We start from the raw sequence: 23,883 nt of genomic DNA, 5'->3' as shown, positions 1-23,883 counted from the left end.
TGAATTTTAAAGATGAGGAAACTGTAGCAAACAGGGCTAAGTGACACAACTAGTATTAGTGTCTGAGGTTAAATTTGGACTCGGGAAGGTGAGTCTTCCCCACTCCAACCTATCCACTGTGTCACCTAGCTGTCAGTTTATTGGCAGATAAAGAATCCAGTTTATTTTGGGGGTTAACCCTGAGACATTATGAAAACCCTTCAAAAAGTATAGGTCTTCCACAGCCAAATCTTCCCTTCATCTTAAAAATTCTCCAAATCAACAAGGAAAACTGAACTTCAATAGTTACCTGAGTCTTAGAGGGTAGGACCAGAGTCTAGAATAAGAGCTCCTATGGACTGTCAGCAAGGTGGAGAATGGCAATGAGTTGGAGAATGAGAATAAAACAAATTTCTTTTTCCTTGAACATCCCCATGGCCACACAAATTGTTCCAAAGCCACACAAATTGTTCCAAATGCAGCAATTTCCTATGGAAGTGATAGTTCTCTATGATATTAGAAAAAATCAAGACAGGTGGCTATTTTTCTCTTTTCTTTTTTTTACTATTTCAAGGTAAATGTTCCAGCCTAAATCAAACCAGGACAAATTATGCCTGAAGTAAAGAGTCTCATCTAAGATCTTCTGGATAATTACTTCAATTCTTTATCTGAAAAACCAATTACTTATGGAGTCAGCTAGATGGCTCAATGGATGGAGAGCCAATCCTGGAGAATGGAGGGCTTGGGTTCAAATTTGACCTCAGACATTTCCTAGCTGTGTGACCCTGGGTAAGTCACTCAACTCCTGCTGCCTAGCCCTTACCATTCTTTGACCTTAGAACAAATATATAGTATTAATTCTAAGATGGAAGGTAAAGATTTTAAAAGGAAAGAAAATTCTTATTTGTCAGAGTCCAGATGAAACTCCTAGACATGCACCAGTCATCCCTTTAAGTGATAGTGTTTCTTAGTTTTTCTATGACATTTCAAGTGCAACTTGAAATTCATGAATAAAAGTATAAAATGAAAGCTATAAAATTTTAAAAATCTCAATATAAACACTTTCAAAAGAGATTGAAACAATTTCATATCACAAATCTGAAAGCCATTTCTTAAAATTGACTCAGTCTCTTCCTCAGCAATGAACTTAGAAGTCCATCTAGGTACTTGTTTACTAGGACTGTGATAATGGGAATAGTTGTAGAAATTATATAGCAATATTAAATTAGATCACTCATAAATAACACTTGACAAACACAAATGGGATTCCATATTCCAATCCAATCTAATCTAATATAATCTCTACATAATAAAATTAAGAAAACCAAGGCTAAAGTCATCCAGTTGATCATCCAGTATTCCTCCAGTGTTCCAGTCTAGATGTGTTGGCCCTCCTCATTGTACAATCTAAAATGCCTACTCTATATTTAACAACAATAACAACATCAACAAAAAATCTTCCCATTTTACACAATTTACTTAATTCTGGAAAACTTTGAAATTTAGTATGTCCCCAGATTACATCAAATCTTTAGTCACTTTTTCCAGTATTGATTGTACCACTTTGGTTCACTGTTTAAGGGAGGAAAGTCTTAACTAAAGTGAGTGTGTATGTGCGTGTATTTATCTATGGTTACTTCTAGATTCTCTTCCTACCATTTTTGCATATCAATTTTCTCTTTGAGGCTCATGAAGCCCAAATATACCATCCAATGAATATTATTAGATCCATTTTATATATGACTTTCAGATTATATTCCCTGTTTTCTTAATGAGTTAATAGCTTGTGAGCCATCAATCTTCCTCATGATATCTGACTACAACACACATGTTGAGGTTCTCTCAAACACCCTAACTTCCAAGTTCCACACAGTATTCAATTACTATCACTTCTTCTTTCACTTCACCTCTAATACATTCAGTAATGATAAAATCTTAGATCTTGTAATTGCCTACATATCTTTCACTTACAAGTTCAATAACTGAGAATTTCCTTTATCTCCCCCAATCCCAAGAAAACAGGCAATGTGATATATAGATTGTAAATATGTTTCATACTATATGTATTTCTGTGTTCAGCATATTGTGAAATAGAGACAAACCCATGGAGGAAATAAAGTAAAGAATTGTATGTTCCAATTTGCATTTTGACTCAATCTGTTCCTTCTATGGAGTTGAGACTTTTATTTGTGTTGAGTTTCTTGGAGATACCCTGTATTGTGGAATAATAAAATATTAATATTCCATTACAAGCATGTATCATGACTTGTCCAGCCATTCCCAAATGGAGATATCCCTTCTATTTCCAGTTATTGGCTACTACTACTTTGAGGTAGTAAATAGTCAGATATAATTCATATCAAAGCTTTCATGGAATACACATTTACATATGTTCTGTTGTGACTGAAGACATATAAAATATATGATAAAAATCTCATGATAGAAATAGTGAAGAATCATGAACTTTCATCTGTAGTGATATTCCAATAGTTCTTTCTTTGACTATTGATAGTGGGTTTTTGCTTATTTTTTTTCTTCCTTCTTTTAATCCTGAGTCTCTTAACAGTATTTTGGAATCTTATTTTTGTCAATAATAGTTTAGTTCTTCACAGTTGTTTATGTACAATATTTCTGTTACTGTATACACTTTTTCTCCTGTTACTCACTTCACTTTCAATCAGTTCATAAAAGTCTCCATTTTTTTTTCTGAACTCATCCTGTTTATTGTTCCTTGTAGCTTTATAATTTTCCATTATAATTATTTATTATAACTTGTTTAGCCAATCCTCAACTAAGGGGACAATCCCACAGCTTTTAGTTCTTTGCCCTTTCTTATACTTTTATGTGTTAAATTTGATCAGTGAATTTTCATTTTAGATCTGATCATTTCATCAGGAATGCCTGGAATTCCTCTATTTCATTAAATGGATATTTCTTCTTCTAGGAACATATTGACCAACCTATGGCACATGGGCTGCCTCCTTCCCTATCTCCACTGTGCCTAAAGATATTTCTCAAATGACCCACCACACTGCCCAGTAGCTGAATTGGATAACTTCCTCCCTCCCCTGTCTGGAGTAAGGTGGGGGGCTCAAATGTAACTTGAGGGTTGCAGTTTGGGCACTCAGTCTCCAAAAGGTTCACCATCATTTTCCTAGGGCATTTTGCTCAATTTCACTGGGAAGGTGACTTTTGGTTGTAAGCCTAGATCCATTGCCTTATATAATAGGATATTCCAGACCTTCTGTACCTTTAAAGTAATGTCCCACACTTGTACTGTGCCTGCAGTTGGTACAGTTCTCTTGGTCTCAGATTGGGCATTTTGCAGAGGCAGCCTACTTGGCCTGCTGCATAGAGCTTTGTAGCTGTTCAGTTCAACTGGTTGCATTTGGGTTCTGTCTAGTTCCACTATGGCTAGACCTTGTTGGCCTGAGTTCTTCACACTGCTATAAATGTACTGGATGCTCCAGATCTCTGTTCCTGATGGGCAATTGTCCTTCCACTGCTATATTGCATTGGTTTCTATTCTAACCCTGCTGAGACTAAATGAGGCCAGCTGTTCTTTTTCTCCTGCCACCCTATGTCTTTCCCACTGATGCTTTTTCAGTACTCCTTCCTCATATTCTAGTGAGATGTTTCCTTTGCTTTCTCTCAATGTTCTTATAGTCTGGAGCACTGCTTTAACCCTTTTTCTATGGGTTCTTCCACTTAAGAATTCATTTTAAGACAATTGCTTTAACCCTTTTTCTATGGGTTCTTCCGCTTCAGAATTCATTTTAAGACAATTTCTTTTTCTTCCATTGTTGTTTGGAGATTGATTGGCAGGCTATGAGTATTTCTTTCTTTACCATTTTGTCTTGATCTGCCCTTTTCACTGCCTTGGCATCTGCTGCAATGGCTGACAGTGATGATAATCTCAGTTGTAAGATACAAAGTTATGATTAGTTGGTCTGAGGCACAGAACTGCCTAGATGATGTTTAAGATTAAAATTTCTACGTACCTATTCAGATTTTAAGTTCAAAATAATTTAAATATCTTCCTTGTGTCTACCCTGAAGTTCTCCAACTCTTATAGTGATCCATTTTTAGCATTAACAAATGGAAGGCCTCTAAAAACAGAATTGTTCCTTATGGGACATATTTGTTTGTAGGCAAATAAACCTGAAATTGGCAGTGTTTGGTGTACAAATGATTTATTTTATAGATCTAAGTAGATCTTCTTGTCTATTAGTTGGAACTAGATTTTTCCTTTCTGCAACCTAAAACTTGTACCTTAACAGCTATTATTTCCTTTTCTAAACTTCATTTTGAAATGTGGATTTTGACCTTGTGTTATTTGTGTCATTGACTCCTATTATGGCTCTTTCTAGTTTATTAATTCATCTATTTTCTATTATTTGTTTATTGTAGTCTGTTTCTGATCTCCATCTGTGTTGGAATTCCCATGATCCTGGAACTCCCTTTTCTCCTTCTCTGGGGTTGTTGTGGGGGGAAGGGTACAGTTTATGGGATTTATTCATCACCATGGAGACTGCTCATTAATAGTTTAAGAAGGCTCAAATCCAGATCTTTCCCAGAATGGAATGAAACAAATCAGTAGAATAGGCTTTTCCCCCTGAAAGCATTGTTAATCTTTTTACAAATGTACTTAAAACCCATTATAATAATCAAATGATATTAGTCTACAATTCTACTTATTTATAAATTTTGTTGGCAAAACAATTTGATAATTCTAAAAAAGTTATATGTCCAGGTTTCAGGAAAGCATCTGAAGACATTTCTTATAATACTATTGGGGGGAAAGCAGAGAGATATGGAATGGATGAAAGTATAGATAGATAGGTTTAGAAATGATTGCATTACCAGACCCAAAAAAACATGCATTAATGGGTAAATGTCAGCCTGAAGGAAGTCTGAGAGTGAAAACTTAATGGTCTATCCTTAGTAACACTCAAGCTCAAGGGTTTAATGATTGATTTGGGTGATATAAAAGTGCAAGCAATAGGAAATTATGACCAGGTCAATGAAGAAATTGGAATTTAAAGAACAGATTTGTTTATGAGCATAGCAGCCCAGATGCTTCATTGCTACTTTTAAAAATAATGGTCCTTGTTTGTGTAGCATAATATAGTATGCATTTTAATTGTCTCTAAACATGGATACATAGCAAATCTAAATGCTGTTAGATTTCAGGTCAATATAAAGGACTTCTTCACAATTAATGTTGTCTCGTGAGATCAAGCTTGTTTCAAGTAGCATGGTTTTAGAATTACTAGGGCTATCTGAAAAGCTAACAGGTCACTTAGTAGAATAGTTAATAAATGACAGTGTTCCGGCAAATGCTAGGTGATGACTTCTCAAGGATATTATAGAAGGAATTGAAAATTCTGAACAGGTCAGGATAGATGACACCTAAGGTCCCTTTGATTTCTAGGATTTTACCATTTCATAATTCTAAATCTTTTGCTACAATTTCAGTATATTATCTAAAGAAAAAAAGTAGAAAAGGGCATTTTATACTCTCTCCCATAATTTAATCTTTTTCCATGCTGAGATAAGATAAATATAAGTTTCTTATCAGAAGAGCTAAGCTACTTATCTTCAAGTTTGGGGTTAGACTTTAAAGATCCCTTAGGCCCTGCCTCACCTGATTATTCACTCGGCAGTCCAGTTGTTCTCTGAGATATAAGAAGCCTGGATTTAATGATTTATCACCTTTATTCTGGATCTACCTTGAAAAGAAAATACCAAAGAAGGCTATTCTCTATTTTTTACAGTCTCAAAACACCAGTTTTAAAAAATATAATTTAACACTGGTTAAAAAAATCAGCAATCATAATCCCTGTATTAATCTGTAATTTTATGCTCTTTAATAAATCAACTCTTTTTAGGCACAAACCTTTCACTGAATGGCCAATTTCCCTTTGGGATTGCTCATACTTTAAAAATATTCATACTTGCTATTTAATAATAATAATAGTTATTTTATATAGTTTTTATTATATGCCAACTACTGTGCTAAATGGTTTATAAATTTCTTGTTATCCTATCTAAAATCCTAAGAGGTAAGTACTGCTATTATCCACATTTTACATCATGAGGAAAATGAAATAGATAGAAGTTGAATGATTTGCTGAGATTTACTCAGCTGATAACTGTGTGAGGCCAGATTTGAAATCTGGTCTTCCTGACTAAAAGACAGAAACTATCTCCTAGACCACCATTCCCCTCCCCCAACATTACAAAAATGTGTGCTTGCTCCTTAAAATATGTTCACTTTAATATTTCCAGGATAGTTTGATTCTACACAAATTATACTAAGCATTTAAATTTTGAAAATCTCCCAGTTCACTTTTTAATCACACTTTTGACTTACCACAGCCAAAATCACTCACCCTCAGTTATACTTTTCCACAATAATTTTAACTTTAACTGGTGTTTTTAACTGATGTGTTTAAACCTAGCTTTAAATATTTTGTCACTTCCGGGTAAATATGGCTGCAATCTAGACGCGACTCGCTTCCTCTCCCCAGCACCAAACAAAATAGACTACCTCAAAAGAACATAAAAATCAACCTTGGAAGAATGGAGGGACTCTCCAGTACCCCACAGAAATGAAGGTACATGGGGTTTGAACATTTCCACATTATAAGGAGGAAGAAAAGTTTGCACAAAAATGTGAACTGAGCCACCCCTTCTCACCCCCCCCCCCACAAAACCAGAGTAAGCTATCAGAGTGCTCGCTGGGACAGCGAGTGAGTGAGGAGCATCTCTGTCTGGGGGGGGGGGGACACCAGGGTCCTTGGGATCTAAAGACTGCAAGGAAACGACCTCTCAGGGCAGTTTTACAGGAGAATCCTGTGCTGATCACAGGGGCCTGTGGAGATGAACTCCGGGGCAGTTGTGCTAAGCACCTGGGCGGGCCAGGCTAAACACCTGGGTGGTTGGGATGAACACAGGTGCCTGTGCTCTAAGAAACCTCAGAGGCTGGGAAGAACTAGTCTGAGGCAACCTAAATTCACAGAAAACACGGCCATATCACCCATAACCTAGACCAAAAAGGAAAAGGGAATAAAACCACTAAAGGGATGGCTCACACGGCCCAAAATCAAGCCTCCAAGAAGAAAGGGGGGGGGGAAGTGATTATTGAAAACTTGTATGTTGGGGGTACCCAAGGAAAAGAAGAGAATGAGGATGAAATCCAAACAAAATCAGAACATGCCTCCCAAAATGGAAACTATCCACAAGCTCTGAAAGATTTCAAAAGGGAGCTTATCCAAAAGATGGAAACCTTTTGGGAAAAAAAATGGGAGGCATCTATCTATTTAGTGCCATACCCATGGAACTTCCAAAAAATTTTTTTTACTGATTTAGAAAAAACCATAACAAAGTTCATTTGGAAGAACAAAAGATCAAGGATATCCAGGGAAATAATGAAAAAAAAATACAAAGGAAGGGGGCCTTGCAGTCCCAGATCTCAAACTATATTATAAAGCAGCATTCATCAAAACAATTTGGTACTGGCTAAGAGACAGAAAGTAGGATCAGTGGAATAGACTGGGGGTAAGTGACCTCAGCAAGACAGTATATGACAAACCCAAAGATCCCAGCTTTTGGGACAAAAATCCACTATTTCACAAAATCTGCTGGGAAAAATGGAGGACAGTGTGGGAAAGATTAAGTTTAGATCAACACCTCACACCCTACACCAAGATAAATTCAAAATGGGTGAATGACTTGAACATAAAGAAGGAAACTATAAGAAAATTAGGCTGACACAGAATAATATACATGTCGGACCTTTGGGAGGGGAAAGGTTTTAAAACCAAGCAAGACTTAGAAAGAGTCACAAAATGCAAAATAAATAATCTGGAATACATCAAATTAAAAAATTTTTGTACAAGTAACTAAAATCAGAAGGGAAGCAACAAATTGGGAAATAATCTTCATAAAAACCTCTGACAAAGGTTTAATTACTCAAATTTACAAAGAGCTAAATCAATTGTACAAAAAATCAAGCCATTCTCCAATTGATAAATGGACAAGGGACCTGAACTGGCAGTTCTCAGCCAAAGAAATCAAAACTATTAATAAGCACATGAAAAAGTGTTCTACATCTCTTATAATCAGAGAGATGCAAATCAAAACAACCCTGAGGTATCACCTCACACCTAGCAGATTGGCTAACATAACAGCAAAGGAAAGTAATGAATGCTGAAGGGGATGTGGCAAAGTAGGGACATTAATTCATTGCTGGTGGAGTTGTGAATTGATCCAACCATTCTGGAGGGCAATTTGGAACTATGCCCAAAGGGTAATAAAAGACTGTCTGCCCTTTGATCCAGCTATAGCACTGCTGGGTTTGTACCCCAAAGAGACAATAAGTAAAGACTTGTACAAGAATATTCATAGCTGCGCTCTTTGTGGTGGCCAAAAATTGGAAAATGAGGGGATGCCCATCAATTGGGGAATGGCTGAACAAATTGTGGTATATGTTGGTGATGGAATACTATTGTGCTAAAAGGAATAATAAAGTAGAGGAATTCCATGGAGACTGGAACAACCTCCAAGAAGTGATGCAGAGCGAAAGGAGCAGAACCAGGAAAACATTATACACAGTGACTGATACACTGTGGTACAATCAAAGTTAATGGACTTCTCCATTAGTGTCAATGCAATGTCCCTGAACTATCTGCAGGAATCTAAAAAACACTATCCACAAGCAGAGGATAAACTATGAGAGCAAAAACACCGAGGAAAAGCAACTGCTTGACTACAGGGGTTGATGGGATATGACTGAGGAGAGACTCTAAATGAACACTCTAATGCAAATACCAACAACATGGAAATGGGTTCAAATCCAAGAACACATGTGATACCCAGTGGAATCATGCATCAACTATGGTGGTGGGAAGGGGTGGGGAGGAAAAGGAAATGATCTTTGTTTCCAATGAATAATGTTTGGAAATGACCAAATAAAATAATGTTTAAAGTGAAAAAATATATATATTTTGTCATCTTTCTCCTTGTAGTTTTATTTCTCATCTATAAAACTCACTTCCCCTTGTATGACAGAGCTCAAAAATCAATTCTTCTTCCAAACTACCCCAAATCTTTTTAAGAGCATTACCATTTTATATTCACCTAAGTTTGTATTGCCATAGCCATATTTGATTTTTCCTTCTTCCTTAATGTCCAAATCCAATTAATTGTTGTCTTATTAATTCTGTTTCTACATTGTGTCTTCCATCCATCTACTTCTCTTATTTTTATTGTCTACCTTCGTTCAGAGCTTCCTCAACCCTAAAAAGAATAGAGGCTATGTAAGTTAAGAGAAGTAGATGAAAAGAAGAATCACTATTGAGGGAAATTAATAATAGATAGATATATAGAAAGAAAGATATTTAGATATTTAGATAGATAGATAGATAGATAGATAGATAGATAGATAGATAGATAGACCTGAGAAGGTATTGAATATTTATATATACACATATACATGTATTCAATTCTTCACACAGCCACCATAAAATGAAGATCTAATAAGTTTAGATTCTTACTCAAAAATATTCAGTGGCTTCCCTCCTGCCTAATATGCAAAATCTTCTGCTACAAAGAGATCCAGAAGGAATGAGAAAAGGCCATGACACTTTGCAGTTAAAAATTCTTAGTATTTTTATCAAGAATAGCTTCAAATTAATGTTAAGGTCAGAATCCTTATTGTAGATGGTTCAGAAGAAAATGAGGAAAGAGGAAATGTTCATTCATTTCATTTTAGACGGTTTAAAAGAGTTTAGCTTAAAAAGAATTGAGATAATGGATGACAGCAGGCATAGTAGGATCTAGTGAGAGGTTTCTTCTCTTTTTTTCTTTCTTTTTTTTAAAGGTAAGAGTTTAATAGGCTGGGTCTAACTCAAGCTGGTCTCCTATTAATTGAATTAGTTGAATTTTGATATTGGAATGAACTGAGACATACATATATACATCTACCAATTTCAAAAAGGAATTTAATTAGCTCCATCAAGCAAGGGAAGCCTGTTGAGGGCAGAATAGGGATTTTTGTCCAAGATGAAGAACTGATACATTTGAACATAGAACATAGTCTTCCTATCTTGTTCTTGTTGTTCTTACCTGGTTATCATCTTTCTTTTTTCTTTTTATTGTTACTCCCATTTCTGAAGTATGGCATTTCCCTTTTTCTACCCACTAAACTACATAGCCACATCACTATTTTATGTACCTATAAATTCTTAAAATATATTTACATCAATTTGGAAAATCAATCAACAAATATTTACTAAAAGCTGACCTTATGTTTCAAACTGTCCTAGGCACTGGGGATATAAAAATAAAGAATAAAAATATCCCTACTTACAAGGAACTCAGATTTTAATGGAAAGGCTATAAAAACATCTAAACTATATAAAGCAGAAGTAACAAATAATTTTGCATTTACACAAAATAGTTAAATATAAGGAAGTACTTGGAAAGGGAAGTATTCGAAGTTGGGGTAATTAGGAAAAGTTTTATGAATGTGATGATGCTTAAATACAAATCCTAAAGAAAAAGAGGGTGTCTAAGAAACAAAATCAGTATATGGTGCAATCTAGACATGGGGGATTGTCATTACTAAGGCACAAAAATAGAAATGTTATATGTGAGTATTAAAGAAAATGCCAATTTGATTGAATCAGAGAGTATGGGAAGGGGCTTAATGTCCATAGAGGCTTTGACAGCTCCAGGTTCTATAGGGCTTTCAAAGATATAGAAGTTGATATTTTATCATAGATGCAATAGGAACCCATTGGAGTTGAAGAGGAGATTCACATGATCAGCAGTTTGTAGGATAGACTGGAGTGGGAAGAGAGCTGATAGAGAAAGATCAGTTGAGAGACTGTTGTAATGATCTAAATGAAAGGAGACAAGAATCTGACTATTGTGGTAACCTGGAAGACTGGTAAGAAAGAATAAAATGAGAGACTTTAATGTTAGAAATAGTAAGATGTGGCAACTAACTATATGAGTGGTAAAAGAATATAAGGAGAGATGTTATAAAGTTGATGTTTTAAACCTAGTGATAGGACTTCCGGTTAAGATGGCGGCTTAGAGAAAGCTGAAGTTCAGATCTCCCGAAAACCCTTCCCGACGGATCTCAAACTAGAAGCTCCTAAGGCGCCGAAATTCAAAACGATCAACAGCACAGACCCTGGGAACCCTCCTCCTGGACCTGGACCCGGTTCAAAAGGTACGGCTCCCCTTAAAAGCCAGAACCCGAGATCCCTCAGACCTCAGGGGTAGGAGCGCAGAGTCCAAGGCTCCCGGAAGCGGTGAGGAACAACAACCCTCAGGGTCTTATACCCAAGTCCCAGTCCGGGTGAAAGTTACTGCCTGGGGCTTCCGCTGCAGAGAGCTGATCAGTCCGGGTGAAAGTTACTGCCTGGGGCCTCCGCTGCAGAGAGCTGGTCAAAACAACAGCAACCCTCAGGGCGGGCAAGACAGCCTCACGGGCTGGATCCTGCTATCCAAGTCTCAGTGAAAGTCTGTGCTCTCGGAGCTTGGGGAAGCGGCAGCCCATCCCCCCGCAGGCCGACGAAACAGCCTCATGGCCAGGGATTCTGAAGGCAACTTCCGGAAATCGAGCCAGGGGGAGAGTGTGGCCTCGTGGTCCGACCCTTCCATTCCAGTTCCAGTGAGGCATATTCAGTTTAACCCAGGGAACGCACATAGAACCAACATCTGCCCAGGACTAAAGCCTCTGATCACCAGACAAAGACAAGAAAAGCCAATCCTCCACGTTCAGAGATGACAAACTCTACAGAAGCACAGAAGCCCCAAAATACCAAGAAAAATAAGAAGAAAGGGGCGACTCTGGACACATTCTATGGAGCCAAAATACAAAATACAGAGCAGATAGAAGAAGATATACAAGAAAATTCTCCAAAATCTTCCAAAGGAAATAGAAACTCTCCACAAACACATGAAGAATTTGAATCAGAAAGGACCAAAAAGATGGAAGCCCTCTGGGAGGAAAAGTGGGAAATGATGCAAAAGAAATTCACACATCTACAAAACCAGTTTGACCAAACTGTAAAAGAAAACCAGGCTTTAAAGCAAGAACTAATAAAGCAAAGCCAAAACACCAAGAAATTAGAAGAGAACATAAAATATCTCACCGACAAGGTGATAGATCTGGAAAACAGGGGGAGAAGAGAAAATTTAAGAATAATTGGACTCCCAGAAAAGCCAGAAATAAACACCAAACTGGACATGGTGATACAAGATATAATCAAAGAAAATTGCCCAGAGATTCTAGAACAAGGGGGCAATACATCCACTGACAGAGCTCACAGAACACCTTCTACACTACACCCCCAAAAGACAACTCCCAGGAATGTAATTGCCAAATTCCAAAGCTATCAAACAAAAGAAAAAATCCTACAGGAAGCCAGAAAAAGACAATTTAGATATAAAGGAATGCCAATCAGGGTCACACAAGACCTTGCAAGTTCTACGCTGAATGATCGTAAGGCATGGAACATGATCTTCAGAAAGGCAAGAGAGCTGGGTCTCCAACCAAGAATCAGCTACCCAGCAAAACTGACTATATACTTCCAAGGGAAAGTATGGGCATTCAACAAAATAGAAGACTTCCAATTTTTTGCAAAGAAAAGACCAGAGCTCTGTGGAAAGTTTGATACCGAAAATCAAAGAGCAAGGAATACCTGAAAAGGTAAATATTAAGGAAAGGGGTAAAATGTTATCTTCTTTTACTCAAACTCTCTTCTATAAGGACTACATTTATATCAACCTATGTATACTAATATGTGGGGAAAATGTAATGTATAAATAGGGGGTAAAGAAAGACCAAATAGAATAATGGTTCTCACACAAAGATTCACAGGGGAAGGGGAGGGGAAGAAAACTCCTATAAGAAGGAGAGGAAGAGAGGGGGGGAGTTTACTTAAACCTCAATCTCAGGGAAATCAACTCTGAGAGGGAAAAACATCCAGATCCATTGGGATCTTGAATTCTATCTTACCCAACAAGGGTAAGGAGAAGGGAAAACCAAGGGGGGGAGGGGGAGAGGGAGAACAAAAAGGGAGGGAAAGAGAGGGGGGAGGGGGAGGGAACAAAAAGGGAGGGACTAAAAAGGGAAACATCAAGGGAGGGGACAAGGGGGACTGATTCAAAGTAAATCACTGGACTAAAAGGTAGAGCCGAAGAAGAAAAGGTTAGAATTAGGGAAGGCAATCAAAATGCCAGGGAGTCCACAAATGACAATCATAACTCTGAACGTGAATGGGATGAACTCACCCATAAAACGTAGACGAATAGCTGAATGGATTAGAATCCAAAACCCTACCATATGTTGTCTTCAAGAAACACACATGAGGCGGGTTGACACCCACAAGGTCAGAATTAAAGGATGGAATAAGACCTTCTGGGCCTCAACTGATAGAAAGAAGGCAGGAGTGGTAATCATGATATCTGATAAAGCCAATGCAAAAATAGACCTGATCAAAAGGGATAGGGAAGGTAATTATATTTTGTTAAAAGGGACTCTAGACAATGAGGAAATATCATTAATCAACATGTATGCACCAAATAATATAGCACCCAAATTTCTAATGGAGAAACTAGGAGAATTGAAGGAAGAAATAGACAATAAAACCATACTAGTGGGAGACTTAAACCAACCATTATCAAATTTAGATAAATCAAATCAAAAAATAAATAAGAAAGAGGTAAAAGAAGTGAATGAAATCTTAGAAAAATTAGAATTAATAGACATATGGAGAAAAATAAATAGGGATAAAAAGGAATACACCTTCTTCTCAGCACCACATGGCACATTCACAAAAATTGACCATACATTAGGTCACAGAAACATAGCACACAAATGCAAAAAAGCAGAAATAATGAATGCAGCCTTCTCAGATCACAAGGCAATAAAAATAATGATTAGTAATGGTACATGGAAAACCAAATCTAAAACCAATTGGAAATTAAACAATATGATACTCCAAAACCGTTTAGTTAAAGAAGAAATCATAGAAACAATTAATAATTTCATCAAGGAAAATGACAATGGTGAAACATCCTTTCAAACCTTTTGGGATGCAGCCAAAGCGGTAATCAGAGGCAAATTCATATCCCTGAAAGCTCATATTAACAAACAAGGGAGAGCAGAGATCAATCAATTGGAAATGCAATTGAAAAAACTCGAAAGCGATCAAATTAAAAACCCCCAGCAGAAAACCAAATTTGAAATCCTAAAAATTAAGGGAGAAATTAATAAAATCGAAAGTGATAGAACTATTGATTTAATAAATAAGACAAGAAGCTGGTACTTTGAAAAAACAAACAAAATAGACAAAGTACTGGTCAATCTAATTAAAAAAAGGAAGGAAGAAAAGCAAATTCACAGCATTAAAGATGAAAAGGGGGACAGCACCTCCAATGAGGAGGAAATTAAGGCAATCATTAGAAATTATTTTGCCCAATTATATGGCAATAAATACACCAATTTAGGAGAAATGGATGAATATATACAAAAATACAAACTGCCTAGACTAACAGAAGAGGAAATAGAATTCTTAAATAATCCCATATCAGAAATTGAAATCCATCAAGCCATCAAAGAACTTCCTAAGAAAAAATCCCCAGGGCCTGATGGATTCACCTGTGAATTCTATCAAACATTCAGAGAACAGTTAACCCCAATACTATACAAACTATTTGACATAATAAGCAAAGAGGGAGTTCTACCAAACTCCTTTTACGACACAAACATGGTACTGATTCCAAAACCAGGCAGGTCAAAAACAGAGAAAGAAAACTATAGACCAATCTCCCTAATGAATATAGATGCAAAAATTTTAAATAGGATACTAGCAAAAAGACTCCAGCAAGTGATCAGAAGGATCATTCACCATGATCAAGTAGGATTCATACCAGGGATGCAGGGCTGGTTCAACATTAGGAAAACCATCCACATAATTAACCACATCAACAAGCAAACTAGCAAGAACCACATGATTATCTCAATAGATGCAGAAAAAGCCTTTGATAAAATACAACATCCATTCCTATTGAAAACACTAGAAAGCATAGGAATAGAAGGGTCATTCCTAAAAATAATAAACAGTATATATCTAAAACCAACAGCTAATATCATCTGCAATGGGGATAAACTAGATGCATTCCCAATAAGATCAGGAGTGAAACAAGGATGCCCATTATCACCTCTACTATTTGACATTGTACTAGAAACACTAGCAGTAGCAATTAGAGAAGATAAAGAAATTGAAGGCATCAGAATAGGCAAGGAGGAGACCAAGCTATCACTCTTTGCGGATGACATGATGGTCTACTTAAAGAATCCTAGAGATTCAACCAAAAAGCTAATTGAAATAATCAACAACTTTAGCAAAGTTGCAGGATACAAAATAAACCCACATAAATCATCAGCTTTTCTATATATCTCCAACACAGCTCAGCAGCAAGAACTAGAAAGAGAAATCCCATTCAAAATCACCTTAGACAAAATAAAATACCTAGGAATCTATCTCCCAAGACAAACACAGGAACTATATGAACACAACTACAAAACACTCGCCACACAACTAAAACTAGACTTGAACAAATGGAAAAACATTAACTGCTCATGGATAGGACGAGCCAATATAATAAAAATGACCATCCTACCCAAACTTATTTATCTATTTAGTGCCATACCCATTGAACTACCAAAATACTTCTTCACTGATTTAGAAAAAACCATAACAAAGTTCATTTGGAAGAACAAAAGATCAAGGATATCCAGGGAAATAATGAAAAAAAACACATATGATGGGGGCCTTGCAGTCCCAGACCTCAAGCTATATTACAAAGCAGCAGTCATCAAAACAATTTGGTACTGGCTAAGAAACAGAAAGGAAGATCAGTGGAATAGACTGGGGGAAAACGACCTCAGCAAGGCAGTATACGATAAACCCAAAGATCCCAGCTTTTGGGACAAAAATCCACTATTCGATAAAAACTGCTGGGAAAATTGGAAGACAGTGTGGGAGAGACTAGGAATAGATCAACACCTCACACCCTACACCAAGATAAATTCAAAATGGGTGAGTGACTTAAACATAAAGAAGGAAACCATAAGTAAATTGGGTAAACACAGAATAGTATACATGTCAGACCTTTGGGAGGGGAAAGGCTTTAAAACCAAGCAAGATATAGAAAGAATCACAAAATGTAAAATAAATAATTTTGACTACATCAAACTAAAAAGCTTTTGTACAAACAAAACCAATATAACTAAAATCAGAAGGGAAACAACAAATTGGGAAAAAATCTTCATAGAAACCTCTGACAAAGGTTTAATTACTCATATTTATAATGAGCTAAATCAATTGTACAAAAAATCAAGCCATTCTCCAATTGATAAATGGGCAAGGGAAATGGATAGGCAGTTCTCAGATAAAGAAATCAAAACTATTAATAAGCACATGAAGAAGTGTTCTACATCTCTTATAATCAGAGAGATGCAAATCAAAACAACTCTGAGGTATCACCTCACACCTAGCAGATTGGCTAACATAACAGCAAAGGAAAGTAATGAATGCTGGAGGGGATGTGGCAAAGTAGGGACATTAATTCATTGCTGGTGGAGTTGTGAACTGATCCAACCATTCTGGAGGGCAATTTGGAACTATGCCCAAAGGGCGACAAAAGAATATCTACCCTTTGACCCAGCCATAGCACTGCTGGGTCTGTACCCCAAAGAGATAATGGACACAAAGACTTGTACAAAAATATTCATAGCTGCGCTCTTTGTGGTGGCCCAAAACTGGAAAACGAGGGGATGCCCATCAATTGGGGAATGGCTGAACAAATTGTGGTATATGTTGGTGATGGAATACTATTGTGCTCAAAGGAATAATAAAGTGGAGAAGTTCCATGGAGACTGAAACAACCTCCAGGAAGTGATGCAGAGCGAGAGGAGCAGAACCAGGAGAACATTGTACACAGAGACTAATACACTGTGGTATAATCGAACGTAATGGACTTCTCCATTAGGGGCGGTGTAATGTCCCTGAACAACTTTCAGGGATCCAGGAGAAAAAAAAACACCATTCATAAGCAAAGGATAAACTATGGGAGTGGAAACACTGAGAAAAAGCAACTGCCTGAATACAGAGGTTGAGGGGACATGACAGAGGACAGACTTTAAATGAACACTCTAATGCAAATACTATCAACAAAGCAATGGGTTCAAATCAAGAAAACATCTAATGCCCAGTGGACTTACGCGTCGGCTATGGGGGGTGGGGGGGAGGAAAAGAAAATGATCTATGTCTTTAACGAATAATGCTTGGAAATGATCAAATAAAATATATTAAAAAAAAAAAACCTAGTGATATAAAAGGTCAGTGGTACCTTTGACAGAAATAGGAAAATATATAAGAGGGGAAGTTTGTGGGGAAAATAATAATCTAAGTTTTGACATATGGAGTTTAAGATGTTTTCAGAACATGTGGTCTGAAAGTTTTAACAGGAGAAATTCAGTATACATAGCAATAGTCATATGTGTGTATGCATATGTAAATGTCTATATATTTACATATTACCATACATGTAATATATATGTATATGTGGAATTTTGTGTTAACCTATTTTTGAGCATTTTGTGAATGATCAACTTAGAGGAAAGTAATACTCCTGAAAACTGATCAGGCTATCAAGGATGAGGATGAATCAATAAATGATAAAATACATAGGATATGTCAATGAGGAGCATCACAAATGGGGAACTGTCGGAGGCCATCATACCCCAACCATTTGACAAGGTCAGGGTCTGAGGAAGGAAGGTCAGCAAAGCAGACCCCATAATGAGGGTCCCCTGATAATCCCCCTTTGTGACTTCTTTCCCAAAATTTCCACCACTAGTGGACTTGTTATGAGTATTATTCTCTCCCCAATTCAGGAGAAATAACATGAGAGTAAATACTTATACATTTATATCAAAAAAATATATATACTACTTTAAGCCCCCTAGGTTATTACCTCCAAAAGATTGGAATTACAGAATAAAAGCCCAAAGATTATTGCCCATGACCCATCCTTTCTCAAGCACAACATATGCTCCAAGGCCCTACAACATAATGAGTCTTGTCCTACAGTTATCACACTCAAATGAATTTGTTGGAACAGAAGCCAAACAGCATCGCTAGGCATCAAAGTAACACAAGAAAAACAGAACTTGCAAATTGAGGAAAACCCGATAACTGGACTGCCTAAAGACCTCACACCTAGATACGAATATATTTTGTTGTTCATCTCCCAAGCAATTATGATGGATAGTGAAAGCTGACCAAAAGCACAATGATCCTCTCAGCAGGTCAAAGGGTACTAACCTACAAATGGCTTCATTCAAATTAATCATGTCTATCACAGTGTTGTAGAAACCTAGTAAATGATCGCAAAATTCTTTGTCAATGTAACATCACAAGAGTTTTGTTTAGGTGATTTGATAATATCTAATCAAACTGTAGAATATCACATATGTAGAGAATTGATTATGTGTATGTACCAAAAAACCTATATAATAAACATACCATGATACCATGGCAGAGTACTATGTGTGATTCCTGTGTATGTGGGCTGAATGCATGGTGTATCCCATCTCATTTATCCAACCATGACGTTATACTTGGGCAGGCAACCCTGGTCCTCAGAGAAGCCGCTGGACAGACCTCAAGAGGGGAGAAGATATACATGATATTTGCAAAGGAGACTGGGAAGGAGTAGTCTTCCAGGAGGAAGGATGAGGGGAGAGGAGTGTTAAGTAGTGTTACAAAAGCCCAGAGAGGAAAGAGCACCAAGAAATGGGTGGTTAGCAAGTCAACTACAATAGATAAAACAATTAAGATTATAACTGCAAAAGAAGTAGATCTGGCATTTAATTTATCAGTGGTAAATTTGGAGGAAGCAATTTCAGTTGAGTGATGAGAATAAAAGGCAGATTATAAAGAGTTCAGGAGTGAGTAAGTGAAGCAGGAAGAGGAGAGGAAGTGAAGGAAACAAATTAGATAAATGTTTCAAAGAGTTTGGCTCAGAAAGGGAAGGGATATATAGGTGGATAGTTTGAAGGACTTTTGAAAGTTTTTTTTTCTTATTAATGAAGAGTTTGTAAACAAGTGCAATGGAACCACTTGAAAGGGAGAAGCTAAATATTTGAGAGTGAGTGATGAGGATTTAATCTGCTTTCAAACTTGTATTAAAATATTTTAAAGATCATATGTAAATATGTGAAGTATCCTTTACTGAATCATAATACTGGGAAAGACTGATGACAAAAAGAAAAGGGGACAATAGAGGATGATATGGATAGGTAATATCATGGAAACATTAAATATGGGAATGGACAGAATTTGAGAAATAGTGATGGAATGAATGTCCTGGGCATGCTATGGTCCATGATGTCACAAAGAGTCAGACATGACTGAAGCACAATGTCCTTTACAAAAGACATGCATCTATCTTGTAAAATTTACTTCAGGTTTTTGAAGTCCACAGAAGTGAATAATACATTCTGTTCAATTTGACCAAGCTGGAAAAGCTTCAGTATTTTTCCATAGGCAAATTGAATTTTATGTCCAAAACCCAGAATAATTAGTTAAGAATCAAATACTTTATTACCAGTCCAAAGTAGCTATTAAACAATAATAAACAAAAAGTAATACAATTGATGGAGCACTGGACCTTTGGTATCAATGAAGCAAAAAAAATATCAATTCTAATTATCATTTATTTTAAATGTTTTAAAATCCATTTAATCAATTTAATATTTGATCTAAACAAGGAGAGAAATGACAGTTAAAAGGATGTTCAGTTAAACAACAAACTCACTTGTAGAATTTTATAAACAACAGTGGTAGATTATAAGCAATGCCACCTCATTGTTCTTGTGTAATTATGATCCAGCTTTCATGATCCTATTTGGGGCCTCCGTGGCAAATATATTAGAGGCATTTAACATTTCCTTCTTCAATGCATTTGAAAGGTGAGGAATCTAAGTGACTTGCGTTGGTTCACACAGCTAGTAAATATCTGAAGCCAGATTTGAACTCATTTCTTCCTGACTCCAGGATCAGAACTCTATTCACTGTACCACTTAAGTAATAAGTATGTATATACTTCAGAAATGATACCAGTCTGAGTATACTCAGTATCCTGGGTACCACAAAGAGTACAAAAGGAAGTATTTAAAGAATAAAGATTTTTGCAAAAACTTGGCATGAAATTCATTTATGCCACACTAATTGAAAATCATTTTGGTGAAAATGGACGGAAGATGATGACAAATGAAAGCAAACGGGAAAGTTTAAGTGCTCCTACAGTGACCTATGCTCAAAACTTATGAGAATAAAGCCACAAATTTTGGCTCAGTATCCTTTCAGCATGAAATACTACATGCCCTGAATGTGTGAAAAAATAGCAATGGCATCTAGGAAATTCAGTCAAGGAAAGTGCCTTGATTAACTAAAATACATGTACATGATTACTATCCCCTAGAGATGACACAAATTCAAAATTATGTAGCAATATAGCTCAAAGAAATAAAGATACCAATAACAAATAAGAATAAATAAATTTCATTTTGACCATCTCAATTCCCAGCAATATCAAAAACGATATAAGAAATATTGGCCCAGATTCATTCTCAACTATTTAAAATCTAATCTTTATGAGAAAAGATTGTTCTTATAACATGAGTATGCATATATATGAAGAGAACAAATAGATTTTCAGGTAATTGACCAAAAAGTATTGAGAAAATTTTTTGTTTTTATGTTAAATTTTATGTTTTATGTTAAAAAGGTTTATTAAATGTTTCTTAAGGAAAATAATTCACCTCTATAGAAATAGATTTAAGATTAAATATATACAGTAAAAATATCTATGAATTACCATACAATTTTCCCTCATAATGTTAACCAGAGATACTTTTATACTCCCACCAAGATATTTTTTACAGTGATCTTGTAATAAACAGGATCAGTTGTGTGGCATACTGGATAGACTACAAGACCTGACAAAAGGAAAATGAGTTCAAGTCTAACCTCACAAACTAACTTTGTGACTATGGACAAGTTCCTTAAACTCTGCCTAGCTGAGCTTCCCCATCCATAAAATTGTGATAATAATTGCATCTCTACTTCTCAGAGTTAATAGAATTAAATGAGACATTTATATATTTTAAACATTTGTCATATAAATATTAACCATTTTGGCTCAATTTCTTCAATTTTTCCCCCAATTTATTTATATTTGTGATGAGGGGAAGAGGAGAGCAAAGGTATTTGAAATAGGATAAGACTGGTGGGGAAAATGTGGCTCTCTTGTTCAGCAGCTTTCACTATTTGGGACAAATCAAATTTTGTCTGTTAACCACTAGTAATTATGGCTGTTTACAAAAGCACCAGGCAGGTAAAATAAGATTAACTATCCACATGGAGGATCACACTCAAGAGGAACAAGATCCTCTGCTCTGGGTCCTTGCAGATCGTCTGTTTCAGGTACTGCTTTGTCCACAGATGTACTTTCCATTTGGGTAGATGCTACAGAGTCTGATAAAAGTGATTGATTTGATACAGGACTTGGCTGCATAGATGGGGAAAACGTGGAGTCTAATGTTGACTGAGCTTCTGGGACATTGCCATTTGTGCACTGAACTGGTAAAGATTCAGACAGACTACTGACAGAAGTTGCAGGTGGGCTAATTCTACCATTACTACTATTCTGTCTTTGAAGATGTTCTTTATAACATACTGAACACATGCCATTTGTACGAGGGTTTCCATAAAATCCACAGCCAGTGGAACAAAGCATAGGCACTTGGCTATGGTTAGTTTCTTGAGCCATGTTCCTCTTCTGTGCACTCTGGTGAAAAAGTATAGGGATTTTGGATTTGGAGTACAGGCTTGCTACTGTACCGATGATGTTTTGCGGTTCTCTGAGTAGCTGTCCCCACTTCCCTATGTCAGGTTGGGACAGTTGAGGTTGATGAACAAACAGCTGTCCTGTACCTTGAGACAGACATTAGCTTCCTGACTTCCCTATCCTCATAAGCAGCTACTTAAAGTTTGAGTTTTATGCAAGAAAACATTTTAAAGCCTTCAGTGTTTTATTGCAGCAGACTTCAGTTTCATTCCTGGCGGCGGCTCCCTCCGCCTGACGGGCCCGCCACCACCGCCGCCCCCGCCGCGGGTGAATGGGGACAGGTGAGGCCGCGGAACCCCCCACTTCGCTCCGGGTCAGGCCCCACCGCTGCCGCCACCACCGCCGGCTCCTCGGTCCGCTGTTTATTAAACTTTTCTCTCTTCAATTTTAAAATATAAATAATAATAGCATTCCCTGCCAGGGTTGTTATGAGTGTAAAATGAGATAATATTTGTAAAGTTCTTTGAAAGTCTTAAAATACAATATAAATCCTAGTCATTATCATTAACAACAAGAATGACATACACATAGAGGTGTATCCACAGCAAAGATGTTCCATAAGCATTATGGAGAATGTCCTATGTAAAGTCCAAGAAAGATTCCCTATGGAAGCTCAGACTTTCCATTTTATTCTTTTTCTAAGTACCATTTAACTTGCTGAATTAAACTTTAAAATCTCCATGACTACATGTAACCTCCCTGATCGTCCTCATTCAACCTACAAGGCCAGCATTATACCCTTTCTGGTCTGCAATAAGTGCTACAGTGTGTTGTTTTCATCTGGACCAGAGAGAAATGAATAATACTTTTTTTCCTCAGAAGAATTCTACCCTAATTTAGGATTTGCCAACCTGGAAGCTACAAATAAGATCCACTTTCATTTTCTAAAATCTCAAGTTTATTATCAGCCAATCAAAATTTTGTGTCCTGATTGTTGGCAAAATGTTAGTCTTCAACTCCCATTAATTCTTAACTATTTGATACTTATTCTTCCTACACCCAACCAGGGTGTAGGACAAGACGGGATAAAATGAGCCATCCTTTGCAACTAAAGAGGTGTGTGTGTGTGTGTGTGTGTGTTTGTGTGTGTGTGTGTGTGTGTGTGTGTGTGTGTGTATTTAATCCTGTCACCAAGGAAGCAATATTATAATTTAACTGGACATTCTATTCAACCGCAAAGTTTGCAAAATAAAATTCCTCTCAAAAGACATGCTTAGGTAACCATATTATAGGACCATTATTGTGTTTGTTAAGAATAGCTGAGTCTACGGGTTTTTTTAAATCAAAGCCCACAGGCATATTGGCCTGCAGTCTGGTTGGATGAACAGTGTATATTTGATTCAAATACTTGTTTCCCTTACTCAGCCTTCAACATTTCATCACAATATATCTCTAAATTTCCCCCTCAGAGCTTTTAAGGAACTTTCCCTTTAAATGTTGAAAGCACAATTTCATACATAATTTTTTAACATTAGTGTGGAATAGGCCTAAATTGAGATTATTTCCATTTGTGCAGTATTTGAGACCCTTTATGGGAATCTCAAGGATATTAAATAATGCAAAGCAAACCATGGCATGGTTAAGATGGTACTGTTGCCTTTCTTTGTAACTTTAGTGCTTAGCATCATGCCATATATATCATTGGGTTGAATCTATCTATTGACTGACTGAGAAAACAGACCCAGTGAAATAAATTATGATAGGCTTCATTTATTTCCTTTAATATATTTAGTTTATCTTCCTAGTTGCTCATCTAGATGCATCTGACTTTAAAAAAATATCTCTCCTTCTATAGTGTCAACTATAAGATATGGCCATATCAAATTGACTCTCTGGGGGGTAGAGCCAAGACAGTGTCTTAGTAGAAGTGAAAGCTGAAACCACTCTGATAATCCTTCC

At 36.7% G+C, this 23,883-nt stretch overlaps 1 protein-coding gene across 1 annotated transcript; it reads right to left on the bottom strand.

Annotated features, from left to right (window-relative positions):
* Positions 1-21,400: 21,400 nt before the first annotated feature.
* Positions 21,401-22,281, bottom strand: LOC100026307 (AN1-type zinc finger protein 6-like). The gene has a single exon (XM_056814812.1). It carries the CDS (start codon positions 21,904-21,906, stop codon positions 21,487-21,489), a length of 420 nt encoding a protein of 139 aa, XP_056670790.1. The 5' UTR covers positions 21,907-22,281; the 3' UTR covers positions 21,401-21,486.
* Positions 22,282-23,883: the final 1,602 nt, after the last annotated feature.

The sequence above is a fragment of the Monodelphis domestica genome, chromosome 2, assembly GCF_027887165.1.
Source record: "Monodelphis domestica isolate mMonDom1 chromosome 2, mMonDom1.pri, whole genome shotgun sequence".
NCBI lineage: Eukaryota > Metazoa > Chordata > Mammalia > Didelphimorphia > Didelphidae > Monodelphis > Monodelphis domestica.
Note: the sequence above shows the minus strand (reverse complement) of the source record. Positions and strands in the feature narration are given on the sequence as shown.

Bases quoted from the DNA above. Each gene is read 5' to 3' on its own strand.
- LOC100026307 (XM_056814812.1), bottom strand. From the start codon at position 21,906: ATGGCTCAAGAAACTAACCATAGCCAAGTGCCTATGCTTTGTTCCACT.